A 21,568-nucleotide genomic window follows, 5' to 3' on the forward strand; every position below is an offset into this window, starting at 1 on the left:
AGGACCCTTTTATCTAACAGATCCTTCATCTGGTTTAGATAAGCCACATTACTTAGTCCAGGCCCTCTCTTAAGGGTTCAAAATTTTATTCTGTACCTTTCAGATGTAATTTGAAATTGCTTTAAAACCAAATCCTTGGACTCATTATAGTCAGAAGCCTCATCAATAGACATCTTATTGAATATGTCCAGAGCTCTTCCAGTTAATTTTGCAACCAATGTGGTCATCTTGCAAGCTTCAGGAATTTTATGGAGAGTGCACAGTCTCTCAAAGGTAAGAAAATATTCAGCAATATCACTGGATTCATCATACTGTGGACACAGTTACTCCCATTTGTGGATTGTTGGGGAAGGATGGTTAGGGTTATCCAGTAGATTCCGCTCAGCCCTTACCTTCTCCAACTCCAGTTCATGCTTCCTCTTTTTCCTTCTCCTCCATTTCTTTTTCCTTTGCCTCCATAGCTCTCCTGTGAGCAGTCTCTTGGGTTTTTTTGTGCCTCTATAGAGCTCTTGTGGGCAGCCTCTTGGGTTTTTTTCTGCCTCTTTTGCTGCCTCCAGTTCTCTCCTGTGGGCAGCCTCTTGGACTGTTTCTGCTTTGGGCTCTGTCATGTTTGCCTCTCTGTTTTTAACTAACTTTACACCCGAGAGTTAGAAATAAAAACAAACAAACAAAAAAACTTGGCTTCTCAAAAAAAAATAGGTTGTGCTGTAACTGGATACCGATGTTCGCGGATCGTGGTTGTCAGCCTACAGAAAAATCCTTTAAAAAAAAAAACAAAACAAAAAAACCCTAACACCTTCGTCTCCAGGCAAATAGACAGAAAAACTCTAGTTGCTCTTAGGTTAAAAAAAAAAAAAAAAAAAAAACCCACCACCTCTTCAGGTCTGTGAAGACTTGTGAATTTCCCCTGCAGGAGGTTAACTACCCTGCCTTTAGGTAGAAAAAACTCCAGCTCACAAAAGACAATTCCCTTTTGTCTCTGCTCTGGCCCCCCAAGCAGAGACAAAAGAAAAACCTCTAACTACTTTCAGCTGAAAACCTGCTTTCCAGCAGCCTAAAGGGAAAAAAAATGTCCTTTTAAAATCTGTGCTTCTGGTTCAAAAAAATCTCAAATTGATCTCAAAATGATTTCAAGTTAATTCCACAGCTCTGCCACCATGTTACGGTTCCTTCCCCACTCTGAACTCTAGGTACAGATGTGGGGACCTGCATGAATAACCCCCAAGCTTATTTTTACCAGCTTAGGTTAAAACTTTCCCAGGGTACAAACTATTTTACCTTTTGTCCCTGGACCTTATTGCTGCCAACACCAAGTGTCTAACAAAAATAACAGAGAAAGAGCCCACTTGGAAATGTCTTCCCCCGCAAGCCCTACACCCCCTTTCCTGGGGAAGGCTTGATAAAAATCCTCACCAATTTGCATAGGTGAACACAGACCCAAACCCTTGGATCTTAAGAACAATGAAAAAAGCAATCAGGTTCTTAAAAGAAGAATTTTAATTAAAAAAAAAAGCAAAAGAATCACCTCTGTAAAATCAGGATGGTAAATACCTTACAGGGCAATTAGATTCAAAACATAGAGAATCCCTCTAGGCAAAACCTTAAGTTACAAAAAGACACAAAAACAGGAATATACATTCCATTCAGCACAACTTATTTTATCAGCCATTTAAACAAAACAGAATCTAACACACATCTAACTAGATTGCTTATTAACTCTTTACAGGAGTTCTGACCTGCATTTCTGTCCCAGCAAAAGCAACACACAGACAGAGAGAACCCTTCCCCCCGCCCCCCAGCTTTTAAAGTATCTTGTCTCCTCAGTGGTTATTTTGGTCAGGTGCCAGGGAGGTTATCTTAGCTTCTTAACCCTTTACAGGTGAAAGGGTTTTGCCTCTGGCTAGGAGGGATTTAAAGGTGTTTACCCTTCACTTTATATTTATGACAGCCTCAAGGTATACAGGACCACAAATAAACAATATGAGGGGCCAGGTTGGGGTAGGCAAGCGGGGGAGGGAAAAATATGGGACATTTCAAGGAAGTTCATCCATGTTCAAATTGGAGGGATTTAGGTCTGATTCTGCTGACTTCAGCGAGTTTTGGATCAAATCCCTGGGCCATTATGGCAATTAATCAGTGTTGCCAATTGAAACCTATGGAGTAAAAGTTGAGGGATGCTATCCCTTTCAGGGTGCATCCTGTCACCTTTTTTCCCTAATGCAAACACTGTCAGTGGCTTTCACATCCCTCATGCTCAGTATATAGGCTAGAACAAGATCTTCCAACTGCCAGTACAACAGGCTCAAATTAATATCTGAAGATTATGCCAAATTTTCTGCTGCTTCACAGTCAGTAACAATATGGAACCAAAAAAAACCCCCCAACAACACAAGACGCATTCTTTGTTGGGAACAAATTAGTCTTCCGTCGCAACATTGGATTAGATGGTGCTGGCAATGGTAACACCTTCCCCAACACCATCACTGTCACCAGCTCACAAAATGGCTAGGGGCCTGATTCTCCTGTCACTTACACCAATGTAAAATTCGTGCTCTGAAAGGCAACTTGTCTGACCTACGGTGGAACATGTTCCCAAATAAAGGCTTGTAATAAGGCACGCTCATGTGGAGCACCCTTCAGCAGCAGGCTGCAGCAGAACAGGTGCTCCTGCCTCAGTTTCCCTCCCTCAGACTCACAGGAACTCCATACTAACTTTCTTGCCTCGGTAATGCACCTCTTTGGGGCCAGTTTGTTACCAAAATATGTTCAAATGCTCCATAATAAGAGTCCAAACATAGTCCATTTCTCACACCCAGTGTATATAGTTCTTAAAATCCAACATCCTCTAGTCCACACCAAGATAGCCCATACCACACGCCAGCATCTTCCACCATACCTGAGCTCTTCGACTGTCCTCTCCTGTCCTTTTACCAGGACAGCCACCCAGCCCTTCCAGATGGAGTGCAACCTCACACTTCCCAGTGGGGACCCTCACAGTCTCTTTTCTGGAAGTTCCCCCCCAGCAGGGGGGCATCCCTCACTCCCTCTGGCCTGATAACCTGCCTCAATAATACCTCTCCTTCAGACTGGTTTATATGAAAACCTTGTGCTTTTATATATAACAGAAGTCCAAAACCATAGTCCATTTATCACCCACTGTGCAGATCATCCTTAAAATGCAACAACATCTAGTCCACAGACGTAGCACATACCACACACTGCCATCTTCCACCACACCTGGGCTCTCTCCTTTCCTTCTACTAGGACTGGCTCGAGGAGGTCAGCCAGATCTCTCTGCTGCTCTCCTGCTGTTAGCCTTCCCCAGGCAACCAACTACAGCTTCCTTCAGGAATCTCCTACAGTCTCCTGGTCTCTAGCAGCTTTCACTGGCTAGTCTTTCACTCCCATGCAGCTCTCATTTGCCCTTTTCCCGACTAAACCTTCCACTGTCTCCATCTCTCCCCCATTTATATGGCTCAAGTGTTTTCTTTTCACCCCAATTGGGAGGCAGCTAATAAGTCACAGGTGCATTGGCCTCTTCCTTCTTAAATGGATGGTTTCCCCCATGACAGGGCCCTCTACCAGCTGACCAAATCTGTGGATGTCAGCAAGAGCAGCACACCATCTAACTTCAGCTGTTGCAATGATGCAAAGTCTCGGGGTACATCTACACTGCAAGTGAAGGTCTGATTGTAGCACAGGTAGATGTACCCACTCTAGCTTTAATCTAGCTAGCACAGGTAACAATAGTAGTGAAGATGTGGTGGCATAGGCAACCAGAGTGCAAGCCTGCTAGGGAGCCTGCGTACATCATCTTGTGGTCTAAAATATACCCAATTGCTTGACTACACTTGCAGTTTATTAGTAAAAATGTTTAACACCAAATAACCAGACTTAGCCCATTTACTGTCTAAAGACAAAGTAGTACAATGCAGAAAGGAGGCATACATACCACTCCTTCCAGGAAGTAGTTTTCCTGAAGTATGCAGTTCACCTTACACAGCAGGTGTGCTCCCAAATATGCATTCAAACCCAGCCATATTTATACTATCTTTATGAGCTAAAAGCACTCTCTATACATCACCCAAGACTCAAATTCACCCATCAGCTTTTTACCATGTTCTTCTTATCCCATGACATACATTTCTTCTCTTTAGGTTTGGATCCCACATTTCAAGTGCTAAGAGCCATGATAGCACAACCCAACCTGTACTATGACACACCCTTCATGAATCTAGCTTTTAACAGGTTTCATATTTGCTCATGCCAAAAGCTATGTTTAGCTTTGCAGAGTATTGCGGGATATAGACATACATATCTTGACATAAGTTAACAGAATTGTGGGAAGAGCATAATACATGTCACTTAGGATAACTGCTCATATTTAATACAATATATACAATATTAATACAATGCACATAATACCTATTAATGTGTGGGGTGTAACATATTGCTAACCTGTGCTTAAACCCATGCTGCCATGTCTATGCTACTGTTGTTACCCAGGATAGCTAGATTAAAGCTAGCACGGGTAAGTCTCCGCTGGCAACAATTGCACCTTCATAACATACCTGAGACTCAAATCATATAGGACTCTGTAGATCAATATCAACACCTTAAGTGGCACCCAAAAGCAACAGGAAGCCATTGCAGACACAAAGTGCTAAAGTAACAACGCTCCTTAAAACAAACACTGCTTTATTCTGTACTAATTGGACTACAGCTTCAAGGGAAGTCTCATAGCCCCACATCAAGCCCATTGCAGTCATTGAGAAGGTCCTGAAGGCATGAATAACTCATCCCCCTGGGTCACATTCTCCTCTCTGGTACACACAGCCACAACACTAGAGTCAGTCAAATCATGCCAGTGTAATGGAGAGGAAGATGTGGCCCCATATCTGCTCCCTGTAGACCAGATTCTCCTCTCACTAGTTAAATTTCTTTTCTTAGATAGAGTAAATACATGGCCAAATTATCCCTGGGCTTTGTGCAGGCGTACAGGAATGAGGCCAGAGAACAAACTGCCTTCTCAAGCCTTTGAGCTCCCTACTCAAGAGCTAGGGACAATCGAAGTACTGTAGCTGGGACACTGTGGGAACTGTTCCCTCCACATGCCACAGGGGATACAAACCACCCCAAGGAGGGAAAAGAGGAGGCATGGCCATGACTCCTCCTCCCCTTGTAGAGCCCACAGAGCTAGTTGAACATGCTGGGGGAGTAGGAAGCTCCAAATGGATGAAGAATGTGCTTGCACCTTCTGCACTGGAAAGCTGAGAGGAGGAATTGGACTTCATAAGGCACAATCCTTCCTGGAGCTTCCCCATGGGTCTCTGCAACTCAGGCTGGTGACTAATTTCCCCACTTTGACCCTGAATTGGCATTGATTGCACAAAACATATTTTTGAACTCTCATATATTTTCATGAGACTGGAACGTGCTATGAAAATATTGAGTTATAAATGCACTACTGACTGTAAAGAATCCTCTCCTCTCACCACTACTGAATGGAATAATTTATCAGCTGAGATTAGCTGCACGAATTACATCCACTTTCAGAACTTGTTGAGTAACTGCCATCTCAATTATGTTAATGTTTATAGACTTTTATCCTTTGCAAAAGCCCTTGAGGAACTGCTAGTAGTATGTGGTAAATAAAGTAAATCCACGCTAAAATAAATGTTACCTTGTTATAAATTGAGTTAAGCACAAATCAGCAAATGGCTGCCACCAGAACCTGGATTTACAGACCATTCGGCACTTACCTTAAAGCTGTATCGGACGATATTCTGGGGAGCATGTGGATTATTGGCTGTCAGGATGCGTGTAACTTCCTCTTTTAATTCCTTTGGAATGGAAAAACAGAGCCATAAATACAAGCCCACTCTTAAAGCTGGAACAGTAACATACAGTATAAAGCCTACTTCATCGGATGCATAGAATGGAACATATAGTATAAAAAGATCTCCAGATTCCTGAGGCTCACTTCCCTTGTGTTCAAACTGCAATGGACATCTCAGCAAAAGCTTTTGCTTCCAGGAGGAACAATGGCTATGGCAAAGTTAGTTCAGAATGTGCCCGTTAGGGCCCCATCTTGCAACCACTACTGGGCATAATGCTTACTATCATGGGTAGCTCCATTCACTTCAAAGGGATTACTTAGAGCAAGTCTACACTTCAAGCTGGAGCTGTCAATTCCAGCTTGAGGAGACAAACCTGCGCTAGCTCTGATCAAACTTGCATGCTATTAATAGAGCATAGCTGCAGTAGCTATGGTGGTGGGACAGGATAACGGCCTGACTACATGCCTAGCATCTCAGATGTATACTTACTCAGGGCAGCTAGCCACTCCTGCTGCTGGTACCATCACCACTTTTAACATGCTAACATAATCAGAGCTAGTGGGGATGTGTCTCCTCAAGCTCGAAATTACCCCTCCATCTCAAAGTGTAGGCATACCCATAGATTCTTTAGTATTATGAGATATTATTTAGACTGTAGTAGCATCCACAAAGTGGTAGGCACTTTCCGTACACAGACCCTGTCTTGAAGAGCGTGCAATCCAAAACAAGTTGTAAGCACTAAGCTCAGTAGCAAGTGTTTGCAGCATTGGCCCCTTGGTTAATAACAGCACCATTTATATAGAGAGTAGGAGGACTTGGGGAGGACACACATCTTTCCTCTGTTGACCCTACGGAGATCACAATACAAAGTATGAAGAGCCTAAGGCTGTGTCACTTTTATATGGCCCACCATTTACAGCGGGGATCCCCCTTTGAGCAGAGAATCTGGAGGCAGCTGTGGACAGGGTTGTTCCTGGCTCAGTGGTTCCATTGGAGCCATGCTGCCAAGGAGCAAGGGCAGAGCTCTAGGACCCTGAGCACAAAAGGCCCCAGAATCCTGCTGGTCCCTGGGATGCTCAGAGCTTGTTGGTGAACCTTATGGGCTGTTCCACCAGGGGAAACCCTGTTCCACCATCCCAATGGAAAAACAGGGGAGAAATCTTCTCCTCAAGGACATTTTCTCTCTTCTAACCCATTGGCCCCAGAAGGTTCCTTCAGGTAATGCTCTCCAGCTTGTACTGCTGAAGGCAATTTTGTTTTAAACAGCAGAATCAGTGCACTAAAAACTCGGTGAAGTGTTTGCTATAACAGAAACTCTATCAAAAGCAGGGATTCTATTTTTGTGTAAAAAACTCATGAAAACCTCAAATACGCTTTTACTCACAGCTTCGGTCAACTCCAGTTGGTCCGGGGGTTTGAGTAGAGTTTTTGACAGTGTCCATTCATCTGCCCCCTCTCCCACTTCAGTGGATGCATCTTCATCCTAGCACAGAAGCAACAAACCCATTAATGCACTGAGATGGGGACGGTTCCAGAGGTGTGAGGGGATGAAAGTAGGGAAGCAACTGATCACAGTCTGACCTCTCTAAACGAAGCTTTGGCCAGTCTTAGCTAACACAGACCTTATGGGCCTCGAAAAGTGCTGAGTTGCCATAGCTGCCACTGAATGAACCTACGAGGTGCTCAGGATCATTAAGAACAGCCATACTGGGTCAAACCAAATATCCATCTAGCCCAGTATCCTGTCTTCCAAAAGTGGCCAATGCCAGGTTGTTGCCCTGGATTTGAGGGGTGTATATACCCCAGAATGTGATCAAGCTAATTGCAATTATATTATGTGCACACAGCCACTGTGAATTAATGAAAGAGAACACCACATAGTTGAGGGTTAATTTGGAGACAGACTTTCAGAAGCAAGGTCATAACTACTGGCAGTTTTGCTAATCAGCGCTTTCCTGACGTATGTACTCCCTGGCAGGAAGGTGTTTGGCCAACACTGACCTGTCGTTGATTACTCAATACCATCTCAGAATATAGGTAAATATCTGGGATGTTCTAAACCTAGTGCTTATGTCTGTGTATGCTTAAATCTAATAACTAATAAGTGTTAGGCAAAAGCATGCTTACTTGCATTTCTCCTTGATCAGACAGAATAGCTGAGTTCCTGTTGATTTATTCCTTATACCACCTGGAGTGAAATAGTTAAGTTGCCCCTATTGGGGGTTCTGATAACCACGGGTAACAAGGTGCCACAGAGGGAATGAACAGAACAGGTAATCATCAAGTGATCCATCCTCTGTCGCTTATTCCCAGCTGCTGACAAACAGAGGCTAGGGACACCATCCCTGCCCATCATGGCTAATAGCCATTGATGGAGCTATCCTCCATGAACTTATCAAGTTCTTTTTTGAACCATGATCAGGCCCTTGGTTATTGTCAAAATTACCTGTCATGTCTGAAGATCATTTCTTTCCCTTTTCAAAACAAGAGCAACCGTTTTTTCATTTAATCTTCAAGATTTAAAAGATGATGACTCTAGTTCTCTTGCTCATATTATACCCAATCTCTAAGAGAGCCATAATACAGAACATATTATATTGATGCTCTAAACTGAGGCTGCTCAATGGCTCAGCAAAGGACCAGCAGTTATTTCTAAATTGTTGTTACATAAGCTACACCTAGAAATTATTTCAGATATAAAGATTTAGGGATCATATTTTAGGCAGAGCAATGTTGACTTGTAAAGGTCAGAAGGCATTACACCACAGTACAAGCAAACATCCTATCTGATTGGTCATAGCACAGAGAGATGCTTTCACTGGGGTGTGGTGCTTGATGGTGTCATTATGTTACATCACTAATAGAAAACTGATCACTGTAGGGATTAATTTACATTCCTTTTCATTACCATTATACTTGCAGAGCACCAAGTCACTGATTAAAGGGTATAACAGTTTGGGGCAGTTTTTCCCCCTTAAATTGAAATGTCTAATGAGTTGAATTTAAAATAAATCAATCTTTCTTTTAAATACAATTGCCTCAGTTCTATTAAACTTTACATCTCTTAGTCCAGAGATATGCAACCTGTGGCCTTAAAGCAATGTTCTAAACTTCTCATGCATGCCAGGTCTCCGGCAGATTGACTGCAATAACGATCATACGAATGCTGCCTGCAACACAGGGCAGTAAGGGGAATGCTCAGCAAACTAAACAAAGACCCTTGGATCCTGCCCCATCCCTCCAAACAGTAATGACAATGCTTCAGTGAGAAGGGAACACTCACACAAACACCCCAGTTCCATTTGACACTGCGAGCCAAAATACAATCACAGTGTAAGATCCTCATGATGCAGTGTTATGGCTTCTGGGAGTTGCTGCCTCAGTATAAGATTGTTATTTGTATAACACCATAAGAGTACAAAGCACTGTACAATATCTACATGTGCCTAGCAATGACTGATGATAACTGTGGGGCCCAATGAGCATGGCCAGTCAATGCTATGTTGGCTACATGCCATGTACCAAGGAAACTCGCTATTTGCACATTCTAGTTTTCTTGAAAGGAAAGGGAAATGAAATAGGGCAGACTGGATGGAGGGTCTTAAATGTGCTTTAGTTTTAGTTTCCATTTTATACTCTAATTTGCTGATGTAATTCCCTTCTTAATGAGAGTCTAGAACAACCTTCTATTGCTAAATAAATTTAAAAGTCACCAGTTATATCAAGTTGGCCATTATTGAAATGGAATCTACCTTGCTACTCATGGATGTAGAGAAATGCAGTCACTCAGAAAGTTTGGCATTTAGTGACAAGTTGTGACTCTTACCCGTTTTTTTGAGATGCTTTTGGCAGTCCTTGATTGTACCGGCTTAACTGCTGGTCCTATTTGTCCACCTTGGCTCTAAAACAAATACACACAAAATGTAAAACCAATGTAGAAGTTTATAACCACTTTCCTGATATAACCCAAGCAGAAATAAAAACTGAGAAGAGTCCACCAAGGTTTGTTACAATAATAACAACTAGTATTTCTATAGCATTTTCATCCAAGGATCCCCGTACATTCTACAAACTGATTCAAAACTCTATATATGAATCATTTCACACACACACCCCCCCCACTGAAAAGCATCCACTTCTGTACTATAACAAACCAGCAGTTTAATAGCACACAGGAAGACGACGTGACAGTTCAGGACAGAAACAGAACAATTCCATATGAAATTGAAACCAAAGGACAAATTTAAGCCTGGAGAATGTAATTATGAAATTTAGCCAGGTCATCAGTGCTGTTATTCCTGCTCTTTCAAAAAATATGTCATAGGATCCATAATGGCCAAGAAATGCCATTTTTAAAAGTATATTGAATGTATCTAGGGAACAGAACACATCCTGTTTGGCAGGAAGATGGACATGATGACTCTAATATGACTTTCTCATCTCTTATATCTATAATTCCATTATTTGTTAGGCCTCTAGAATAGGAATTCTGCAGACAAATCATTTTAAATTATGACACATGTGGTAGCACAGATTATACTAGACCAAGGTTTTCTCCTGAAACTTTCAGTGTTGTTTGCCCTTCCCACAGGATAAGATGCCACCAACACTAGAAAGGTCTCAGGGAAGTTTATTCTGGAAAAGGGCACCTCAGAACCATAACGTATGGGCAGATCTATACATTCCTTCTGTCAGAAAATGGGGAGTCATGACACAGAGTCCCACTGGCGGCTCACTACTCAGTATCAGCAACTCTTGGTGGGCCGGAAAAACTCACTTTACCTAACACATTACTGTCATAGTATTTATCTGTCAAGAATGCTTTGTGAAATAAAATGCAAGCCGGTGACACACTGGTCAATAATTATTATCATTTTGAAATATATGAGGAATTGTGGATACTCACTGATATTACGCTTTAAAGTCTGTAACCAAGCAAAGAGAGGAGCAAGTTTTCTTCCAGACAAGAGGGAAGATAGTTAGCTCCCTGTCTCTAATGTAAATTGAGCATTGTGATTCAAGAGACAATGGGCAATTCATTTTCATCCAAGGTAAATAGGAGGAACAAATTAGCAAGAAAATGTGAAATTAGCATGGGAAGATACTGGAGTCTGATCCCCAGGAGTTCATCCTGACTCTCGCGACAAAGACAATAAACTTTCGGGAATACATGGAACAACAAAAAGACATGTTGGTTATCCCTTACTTAGGGGACAAAGAGGTCAGCGCTCTTTCTAACTTTGAACGGTGGATCCCCTGCCATGTGGGTGGGTGATGCTGACAGGTTGCTTTACGTAAGAAACTCATCTTCATCAAGGATTGTAGCCCGGTAAGTTTTAGTCACTTAAAAGTGTGTTCTACTTTCATTTTATTTGGAACCATTTCTGTCTCTATTATTCTTGCTTAGTATCACTTAGATCTCAGTTCCTGGTTAATAAACTTCTCTTTCTTTTATCATAAAAATATCTCGGCACTATTATACTAAACAGAGTGTGAATTCCTGACTAAATCAAGCAAACTGCTGTGCAAATTGTCTCTTTAGAGACAGCAGACTTGGTAATTTCTGTGGGTATCCAGTGTCAACGGCTGGATGGTGCAGGGAGACACTTGTAGAGAGTTGGGAACTGAAATACATCAAGGGTTAACCTTCAAGGCACAATTAGAACTAGTAGAATCATGAGGAATCTGTGGGCCTGGCAAACAAACTGGAATGACTTGGAGTTGCCATTCAGTTTAGCACCAGCGGATCTCTTTTATGCTGAGGCAGAGGGGTAATACGTTGATTTACAGTTCTGGACACCTCGAAAGTATCACAGGCATTTACACCCTTGTTTAATCAGTGACAATTCAACAACTTTAAATTTTAATCGTGTTCCAAAAAAATAATTGTTTTGACTCCATTACGTGCGAAGGGGCCAAGCTATGATTGATGTGACACCTTAACTTTCGGTTTTCTGTCTTTGGCATGATTAAGATCTCAACCACAATATGTCACTTAACAGCATATTTTACATTTAATTTTAAATTACTGGGATAATGTTCTTTTAAAAATCCCAAAGTACCATTGTCTGACTTAGCTTTTTAGCATGCCTGCCAAACGCTGACAGGATTCAAATAACTACAGATACAAAAGAACTTTGCAAGTGTTCTCAGAAAACCCAACTAACATTCTAATAAAACAAATGAATAATAATAATAAAATAATAATAACGTGCACTCACATGGCGCATAGCACCTTACACCTGCCAATCTCACAGTGTTTCATGAAATATTAACTGGATCTCACTATACCACGTGAGATAGGAATTGTTATTATCCACTTCACATATGGAGAGAACACAGAAAGGTTAAGAGACTTCCCAAAGGTCACACACTGAAGTCAGTAGCTGAGCAGAGAAAAGAACCCAGGAATCCTGGCTCCCAGGCCTCTACTCAAACCATTAGACAATACTGCTCTTCTATAGTGTTTCAATCCAGCAGCAGTAGCTGATGTAGCCATTCTATTTTAAAAGGAACACACTGAACGTTAATTTAATGTGACTTAAGCAACAAAATTTAAAACAGATTTCCGGAGCACAATTTAATTTAGACCCAATTCAAAATCAAACTTCTCGTTTTAAATAGGAAACCAAGCTTACTTACCACCACCCCCGTAAATGAGTCTGTAAATGCATTTATCTGGCAGTAAAGGCATTGACAAGGCAATCTGAAGGTAATTGTTTCTGGCAGTTGGGCATATTTCAATTAACACAGCATAAAGAGCAATCAGTGGAAAAAATCTGTAACTATATTAAAAACGAAAAGCGAGGCTGAAGAAAAGCAAGAACCTGACTTCACCAGAAGCAAAAAGAAACTGGAGCAAACACTGTCCCGTCCCTGCACCCTCCCAGTCATGATAACCCAGGTAATGAAGGGATTGCAGGACAGTGGGTAATCCTACATGTCAAAGGGGGGGCGGGGAATTAGGGACGATATAGCAACACAAACTCCCTTTGAAACCCATGACCTTCTGCTAATTGCACTATGCATATGTCAACCTTCAACTTTTTTAAAAATACCATAATTAGCCCCTTTGTCTTATTCTCCCATTCTCACTTCCAAGCTTTTTTCTATGAGGTTCCCTATACCTGGAATTCTCTTCCTGACCTAGTCTGCTGTGCTTATGGCTTCTCCCCCATGTGGTCTGTCCTTAAGCTCCAGGAAATTTATAAACTCTCACAAGGAACCAGATTCTGATAGCCTTACTCATAAGTAGTGCCATTGAAGCCAAGTAGACTATTCACAGAATAAGGTACAGTACTATTATGAGTGAGGGTAGTGGAATTTGGCTCAAAGAAGCATGAGAAAAAATAAAACCCCAAAACAAAACAAGAAGGGTGGAAAACATAACTGTATCAGCGGTTTGCCTCTTGTTGAATTCCCTCTCCCTCATTCTTTGTGTGTGTTGGCTCCACAGCTCATCCTCACCCTGCCTATGCTCTCTCAGTCCACTGAATGCATCCGATGAAGTGAGCTGTAGCTCACAAAAGCTTATGCTCAAATAAATTTGTTAGTCTCTGAGGTGCCACAAGTACTACTTTTCTTTTTGTGGATACAGACTAACACGGCTGCTACTCTGAAATCTCTCAGACAGTATCAAGATGGCTGTCCCCACCTTGGTTCAGCAAATGATGCCAGTCTTTCTGGCCCATTTTAAAAAGTTTTCAACCAAAGCACCTCCATGCTTTTTCTCACACTGTGCCTCATACATGGGAGGAGTTCCTTGTAATATCTTCTAAGCCATCACACTTCAAATCCTTCCTTAAAATTCTTCTCTGCTATGATGCCTACAAAAAGCTCAACAATGAGTTGGTGGCTGGTGTGCTGTCACCATTGCTCAGAATGTTGAGCAGTATCGTCCCATTGTTCCACCCACCACCGTCTGTTTGCTGTATTCACCTTTTGTCTATAATCTTATATTTAGATTGCAAGTTCTTTGGGGCAACAGACCATCTCTTTATTATATGTTTGCACAGCAATTGGCTCAAACGGTACCTGGCTGTGACAAATATTGCAGGAAGTTTCCCTGTCTTTGTATTACCCATATTGTATTAAGTGAATGAATGGTTTCTTTCAAAGTAGCAGCCGTGTTAGTCTGTATTCGCAAAAAGAAAAGGAGTACTTGTGGCACCTTAGAGACTAACAAATTTATTAGAGCATAAGCTTTCGTGAGCTACAGCTCACTTCATCGGATGCATTTGATTTTGCATCCGATGAAGTGAGCTGTAGCTCACGAAATTTTATGCTCTAATAAATTTGTTAGTCTCTAAGGTGCCACAAGTACTCCTTTTCTTTTTGCAAACTTTTAGGTCTGTAATCAAGTGACCAAAGAGACTGAAGTGTTCTCCGACTGGTTTTTGAATGTTATAATTCTTGATGTCTGATTTGTGTCCATTTATTCTTTTACGTAGAGACTGTCCAGTTTGACCAATGTAAATGGCAGAGGGGCATTGCTGGCACATGATGGCATATATCACATTGGTAGATGTGCAGATGAACAAGCCTCCGATAGAGAATCAGCCACACTATTACACTAAGTAAAAGAATGAGAGACTGCTGAATTGGAATTAATTTGGTTGCAATTAATCCCTGATCTAAATCATTTATGAAGATATTGAACAGAACCTGACTCAGGACCAATCCCTGCGGGACCCCACTCAATATGCCTTTCCAGCTTGACTGTAAACCACTGATAACTACTCTCTAAGAACAGTTTTCCAACCAGTTGTCCCCCCAAAACTTATAGTAGCTCCATCTCGGCTAGATTTCCCTAATTTATGAGATGGTCATGCAAGACAGTATCCAAAGCCTTACTAAAGTCTAAGCTCCCAGTGGCCACAGTTTGCCGTTCCTGGCTAATGGGAGCTGCAGGAAGCAACTGGCTGCAGGGACGTGCTGGCCACCCCTTCCCGCAGCTCCCATTGGCCAGGAACAGCAAACTGCAGCCACTGGGAGCTGCGGTGGGCTGTGCCTGCAGACAGTCAATGTCAGCAAAATGTCTTGCAGCCTGCAATCAGATTATCCTGATGGGCCGCATGCCACAGGTTGCCCCGCACTGGTCTAAACTGATTTATTTTTTTTAATCGCTGTTACCTCCCTCTTCTGTTCATTCCCTCTGAAGTATCTGGCACTAGCCACTGTTGGAAGACAGGATACTGAGCTTGATGGACCATTGGTCTGACCCAGTACTGCCTGTAGTAGAAAGAGAGAGCCGTAGACATGAGGCCTGGTATATGGGGCCTGGTATGAGGCCTAAGGCCTGACCTAAAGTCAGGCCCTGATGAGATAAAGCAAAGTTAGCAAGAGTCAAGCTGTGAGCAAAAATCAAGCTCTGTTACAAAGCAGATGCCTGCTCGCAGGCTAACTCTCAAATACATGAACTTGGCAAGAACAGGGCTGGCTTTCAAAAACACAAGCACGCCTAGGCACTAAGTATTCACGTAAACACATTCCAGAAAGGTAATGCCAGAACACCCCAATACAAGTGTATGGTATAAACACACTTCCCAAAGATGATACAGGAACACAGTGTACCCTCCAAAGGATAAGGTCAGGATGACAGGGTGATGGATAGAGATGTGTTGACTGAACCAACAGGTACAAGGTAAAGGATGACAGGACTCAGAGTAGCAGCCGTGTTAGTCTGTATTCGCAAAAAGAAAAGGAGGACTTGTGGCACCTTAGAGACTAACAAATTTATTTGAGCATAAGCTTTTGTGAGCTACAGTTCTTCATCGGATGCATTCGGTGGAAAATATAGTGGGGAGATTGATATACACACACAGAGAACATGAAACAATGGGTTTTATCATACACACTGTAAGGAGAGTGATCACTTAAGATGAGCCATCACCAGCAGTGGGGGGGGAGGGGGGAGGAGGAAAACCTTTCATGGTGACAAGCAAGGTAGGCTATTTCCAGCAGTTAACAAGAACATCTGAGGAACAGTGGGGGGGGGGGGGGAAAGAAATAACATGGGGAAACAGTTTTACTTTGTGTAATGACCCATCCACTCCCAGTCTCTATTTGGATGGGTCATTACACAAAGTAAAACTATTTCCCCATGTTATTTCTCCCTCCCACCCCACCCCCCACTGTTCCTCAGAAGTTCTTGTTAACTGCTGGAAATGGCCCACCTTGATTATCACCATAAAAGGTTTTCCTCCTTCCCCCCCTTCCTGCTGGTAATAGCTCATCTTAAGTGATCACTCTCCTTACAGTGTGTATGATAAAACCCATTGTTTCATGTTCTCTGTGTGTGTATATAAATCTCCCCACTGTATTTTCCACCAAATGCATCCGATGAAGTGAGCTGTAGCTCACAAAAGCTTATGCTCAAATAAATTTATTAGTCTCTAAGGTGCCACAAGTACTCCTTTTCTTTTTTTAAGGTAAAGGATGGTAACTAACCACATCAGAGGGGTGATACATAGCTTGTTTGTATCAGTGTATAAAAGAGGGGTCACAAAGGCGGTGTCTTTGTCCAGCTGAGGGGGGAATGCAAAGTACCACCGTTCACTGAGCTGGTCCATTGTCACGGGCATACATGTGCTAGTGTGCCTGTAGGCACAGGCGCCAACTTGCACTGGTGCCGGTGGGTGCTCGACCTGCCTCTGCCTCCGGCCCCAGCGCAACTCCACCCCCTCCCTGCCCCTATTGGTCTCCTTCCCCAAATCCCTGCCCCAGCCCCATCTCTTCCCCACCTCCTTCCCTGAGCAAGCGTGTTCCTGCTCCTCCCCATGCCCTCCCAGAGCCTGTTATGCCACAAAACAGCTGTATCACGGAGGCAAGCGCTGGGAACTAGGGGAGAGAAGCGGGGACGCAGTGCGCTCAGGGGAGGAGGTGGAGGCGGAGGGGAGGTGAAGCGGGGGGCAGGGAGCTTGGCTGCCAGTGGGTGCAGAGCACCCACTAATTTTTCCCCATGAGTGCTCTAGCCCCTGTAGACATTGAGCCGGGGAGCTAGTGCTGTGCCTTGTCAGCAATAAACCTGGCCAAAGGCCTTCGCTACTGACCAGAGTCTGTGGTCTTCTTGGGCAATAAGACCGGAACCTGCTGTAGAGGCTATTTGGCCAGAACCAGTGCAGCATGCACTGCATGCAGGGAGAACACAGAGAGAGCAGCCAACAACTGACAATACTGCCTTTTTTATGTTCCTGTTTTTTTGCTTGTAAACTGTTTATCCCCACCTGCAGATCACCTCTTATTGGTTATTACTGGTGATGGTGGTAGTGGGTAGATCATTTGCTGTGTCCTAAAAAGCAGAGATCTGCCCACCTGCCCACACTGACTCGTGGCTCGCAGGAAAGGAGGCAGCTGCACACAGACTTTTCAAAAAGAAAAGTGTCCATTCTTGACATTCAGGACAAAATCTTGCCCTGACTGTCCAAGTGAGAGGGTGCAGTGATGTCATAGAGGGCCCCATCCCATCAGCCAGGGCAAGACTGCCTACAATAGCCTATGCTGGTGGGTGCACCTGACAGTTACTCTGAGCAGAACATTTCTTGACACGGGGTAGTTCTTGCTGCTGACCACAGCATAGACACTAGACACACCCCTAATCTGTTGATCACATCCCCTCCGGAGCATTGCTAACTTTTGAGCAGGGTAAAGTTCCTCCCTGTGCTGTGCCCAAGGCCTAAAGTGGGCTGGACTGCATGGGGTTGCCAGCCTAAAATACCAGAGTACTTGGAGTGAGGCTAGGCAGGTTTGTCATGTTGCCAGCTACTCTAAACAAGCTTTGCAGGTGCTGGAAATTGCTCATGAACTAATGAAACAGCAATCAGAGGGTAATGCCAGACCCAGCCTTTCTTTAAGATCATTATAAGATATGCCTACATCCTCTCTTTAACCACCCCACACACACACTCATTCTCAAGCACTAGGTGATCAGACGTCACAATTTAGCAATCCAAATATGCCTCCTGCTAAATTTACTTTCTCTTCAGAGCACAGACACTACCATTCCTGCTTTCCCTGCAGCAGAGCACACAGGTTAGCATGTAATCTGACATAACAGATGAACAAATCATTGACAGCTTTCACCAAGGAGGCAGTTAACAGGAGCTGAGGTAGACGTTTCAGCAAAGCCATCTAGTAATTTCCTACTAGCGTCGTATTCTTGTTTTGAATGTCAGCAGCCTTCATAATGAAGGACTGTGTGATACAATGAGCACTGAAATAAAGCAAAGGGAGGCACGGCCACTTCTGGTTTTCTGTGCAACAGACATCAATTTACACACGATATGGATGCCAATTTAACAGCTATTTGCAAACTAGTTTTTTTTAAACTGCTCTTTGAGAAACGCTAACCTGAGAGTTCATTTTACATAACAAGAATGGCTTAGTGCACCTTTCGGGCCAACAGGCACTTCTGCAGGGAACAAAAGAAAACATGTTTGAGTGTTGCTTGTGTTTTGTAGAAAAACCCTTTTAGTTTTTCATTGACAATTTACTTGGATAGAAAAAAAAATACTTACACATCAATGGGCACAAGCCTGTGCCTCTAGGGTAATGAGAAAAGTCTTGCTGTCCAAATTCATAAGCCTTGCCTACATTGGGAATATTACCCATTACTGACATCAGAAGTTGAAAAAAGTGCAGCTGAACTGGTTCAGAATTCAGTTTAGCTGTAAGTGCAAACAAAGAAAAACTGTCTCCAGCACCAGTTAAGAAACTGATTAAATCTTGCTTTTAATCAGGGCCAGATCATCAACATGTATATTTGTCAGCAATGGGTGCATTTCACAGTAAAAGACAAGGCTATAGGATGCTAGAACCACAAAGCTGAGAGGTTTCTGGATCTGGCAAAGGTCACACCTCAGTGCCTGTTAACATCCTGTCAATGAGACAAGTTAGATGTCTTCAAGTTGACAGGGCCTGATGAAAAACATCCTAGAATACTCAAGTTGCTGACTGAGAAGATATCTGAGCCATTAGTGATTATCTTTGAAAAGTCATGGAAGACGGGAGAGATTCCAGAGGACTGAAAAAGGGCAAATATAATGCCAATCTATAAAAAGGGGAATTGGGATAACCCAAGGAATTATAGATCAGTCATCTTAACTTCAGTACCCAGAAAGATAATGGAGCAAATAATTAAACAATCAATTTGCAAACACCGTGAAGATAATAAGGTGATACATAACAGTCAACATGAATTTGTCAAGAACAAATCATCTCAAACCAACCTCATAGCTCTCTTTAACAAGGTAATAAGCCTTGTGGATAGGGGAGAAGTGGTAGATGTGGGATATCTTGACTTCTATAAGGCTTTTGAGGTTGTCTCACATAACCTTCTCATAAACAAACTAGGGAAATACAACCGAGATGGAACTAAAGCTCATCTCGTCAACCACCAACTAAGTATAAAGGCCTCCTCATGTCACCCACAGGTTAGCAAAGCACAACTTGATACCTCAAACCTCAGTCATGGTCCCAGGCCTAACATTCCTGGGTCCACTATAAAAAAAATAAAAACAATTAAAAAATAAAATCTGTCCATCAATTGTATGAGGGAATGTGCAAACCAAGGAACAAATCGGGTGTGAATGTGCAAATGAAAAAGTAAGATGGCCTATGATGGGGTGAACTAACTCCGCACTGGACAGGGAAGTGTTAACTCCTCACTGTGGGTAGAGGAAGAGACACCTCCACATTCCTACTGGCCATGCTCCAGGTGTAGCAGTGTTAGGCTATAGATAGTCAGGCCTGTCTGTAAAGGCCTAGGCGCTAAGAATTTGGGTGTATTCTTATCACTTGGCTAGTTCTAGAGGTATAAAAGAGAGAATGAAAATCACTGTCTGCCGGCGTAAGGTCCTTCTCTTCCTGAGACAGTCTGAGGCCCTTTGCTTAGGCGAAGGCCTTTGGCTAAGCAACAGAGGCAGCCATAAGCTGGGAAGCGACCGGTCACCTCCTCACATGCCAAACTAGTCACACTGAAATCAGGTGCTATTGTGCTGTGAGGATACAATCCTGTCCTGATAATGCCCGTCACCTCCAGAGAAAGGGAAGTGCCTAGAAGATGTAAAAGGAAACTTAGTTTGATAGCATCCTGTCTGGCAAGAACTCACTTATCAATAGTTGAGATGTGAACTCCTCACTTCTGTATTGTTTTGTCATTATAGTTCCCACTTTGCTATTGTTTGTCTGTATAATCTCTGTCTGGTTCTGGGATTGTTCCTGTCTGCTGTATAATTAATTTTGCTGGGTGTAAACTAATTAAGGTGGTGGAATATAATTGGTTAAATAATCATGTTACAATATGTTAGGATTCATTAGTTAAATTTCAGGAAAATGCTTGGTTAAGGTATAGCTAAGCAGAACTCAAGTTTTACTATATAGTCTGCAGTCAATCAGGAAGTAACGGGGGGAATGGGAACAGGGAATGGGGGTGTGGAAATTGGAATCATGTTTTGCTAAGGGGAGGAATGGGAACGGGGACACAGGTAAAGCTCTGTGGTGTCAGAGCTGGGAAGGGGGACACTAAGGAAGGAAACTGGAATCATGCTTGCTGGAAGTTCACCCCAATAAACATCGAATTGTTTGCACCTTTGGACTTCAGATATTGTTGCTCTCTGTTCATGAGAGAAGGACCAGGGAAGTAAGTGGGTGAAGGAATAAGCCCCTTAACAAGCAGCAGTATAAGAGGGAGCATCCCGGCTCAGTCTGAGCTGACCGCTGGAGAGGACTGGCTCCTGCCCAGGAATCACTAGAGCCCTGGAACGCAGAAGCCAGAGGCGCCGAGACCCATACGGACACCCAGCTAACCGTGGACACCGCAGTGAGCTCCAAGCTACAAGGAGTTGCACTGGCCGAAGAACCCAGAGACCCCAAAGAAGCACAGATCACACTGGAGTAACAAGGTAGCAAGTAGCCTCGGCGTGGGACAAAGCCATTGTCCCGAGGCTGGTCAGCATGTTGCAGACAGATCCCCACTGACCCAATGGCAGACTGCAAGGGCCCTGGGCTGGGACCCGGTGGAGCAGGGAGGGCCCGGGTCCCCCTACCTGGCTGCTGCCCCCAGGTGATGGCCCAAACTCCCCCCCTCCAAGCAGCCGCCTGACCATACAGTCCCGCCCAGAGGGCAACTTTATTGGCTCCGGCCGTTAGGCCATGCAGTTCTGCCCAGACGGTGACCCTATTGGCTCCGGCCGCTAGACCATGCAGTCCCACCCAGAGGCTACCCTATTGATTCTGGCCACTAGGCCACACAGCCGCGCGCAGAAGGTGATTCTGCTGGCTCCGGCCGCTAGGCCATACAGCCATGCCTGCAGGGGTATCTCCATCAACTCGGGACACTATACCTGGCTGCTGATGAACCCACTGGATCATTAATGACTCTGGCTGCTAGGCCTTACTGCCCTGCAGACCCAGGGTCTCTCCATTGACTTTGCCCATTGGGCGTTACTGCCTTGCAAACCCAGAGGTACCTCTATGGACTCTGGCCGCTAAGCCTTACTGCCCGGCAGAGAAGGGCTACCCACCGGACGTGGGTCACATGACCCTATTGCCCTGTGGAGCAAGGCGATTCCATAGACTCTGGCTAGTGGGCCTTAAAGCCCTGCGGATCAGTGCATCTGTATGGACTCCTGCCCTTACGTCTCATGGCCTGGAGACTGAGGGCAACTTGAAGGATGGGGTGAACTCACCCCGTACTGGACGGGGTTTTCCCCACCCCGTCACACATGGTG

General features: G+C 43.7%; 1 protein-coding gene across 1 annotated transcript in view; it reads right to left on the reverse strand.

The window, feature by feature from the left end:
- Nucleotides 1-21,568, reverse strand: part of DNAI1 (dynein axonemal intermediate chain 1) — a 267,853-nt gene that overhangs the window by 235,032 nt on the left and 11,253 nt on the right. Inside the window, exons 3-5 of the mRNA XM_038402743.2 lie at nucleotides 9,667-9,741; nucleotides 7,225-7,323; nucleotides 5,763-5,843 (exon numbers count right to left, since the gene is read on the reverse strand). Of these exons, the coding sequence (XP_038258671.2) occupies nucleotides 5,763-5,843; nucleotides 7,225-7,323; nucleotides 9,667-9,741 (255 nt within the window). The remainder of the gene's footprint in view (nucleotides 1-5,762; nucleotides 5,844-7,224; nucleotides 7,324-9,666; nucleotides 9,742-21,568) is intronic.

Source organism: Dermochelys coriacea, chromosome 5, assembly GCF_009764565.3.
Source record: "Dermochelys coriacea isolate rDerCor1 chromosome 5, rDerCor1.pri.v4, whole genome shotgun sequence".
Classification (NCBI taxonomy): domain Eukaryota; kingdom Metazoa; phylum Chordata; order Testudines; family Dermochelyidae; genus Dermochelys; species Dermochelys coriacea.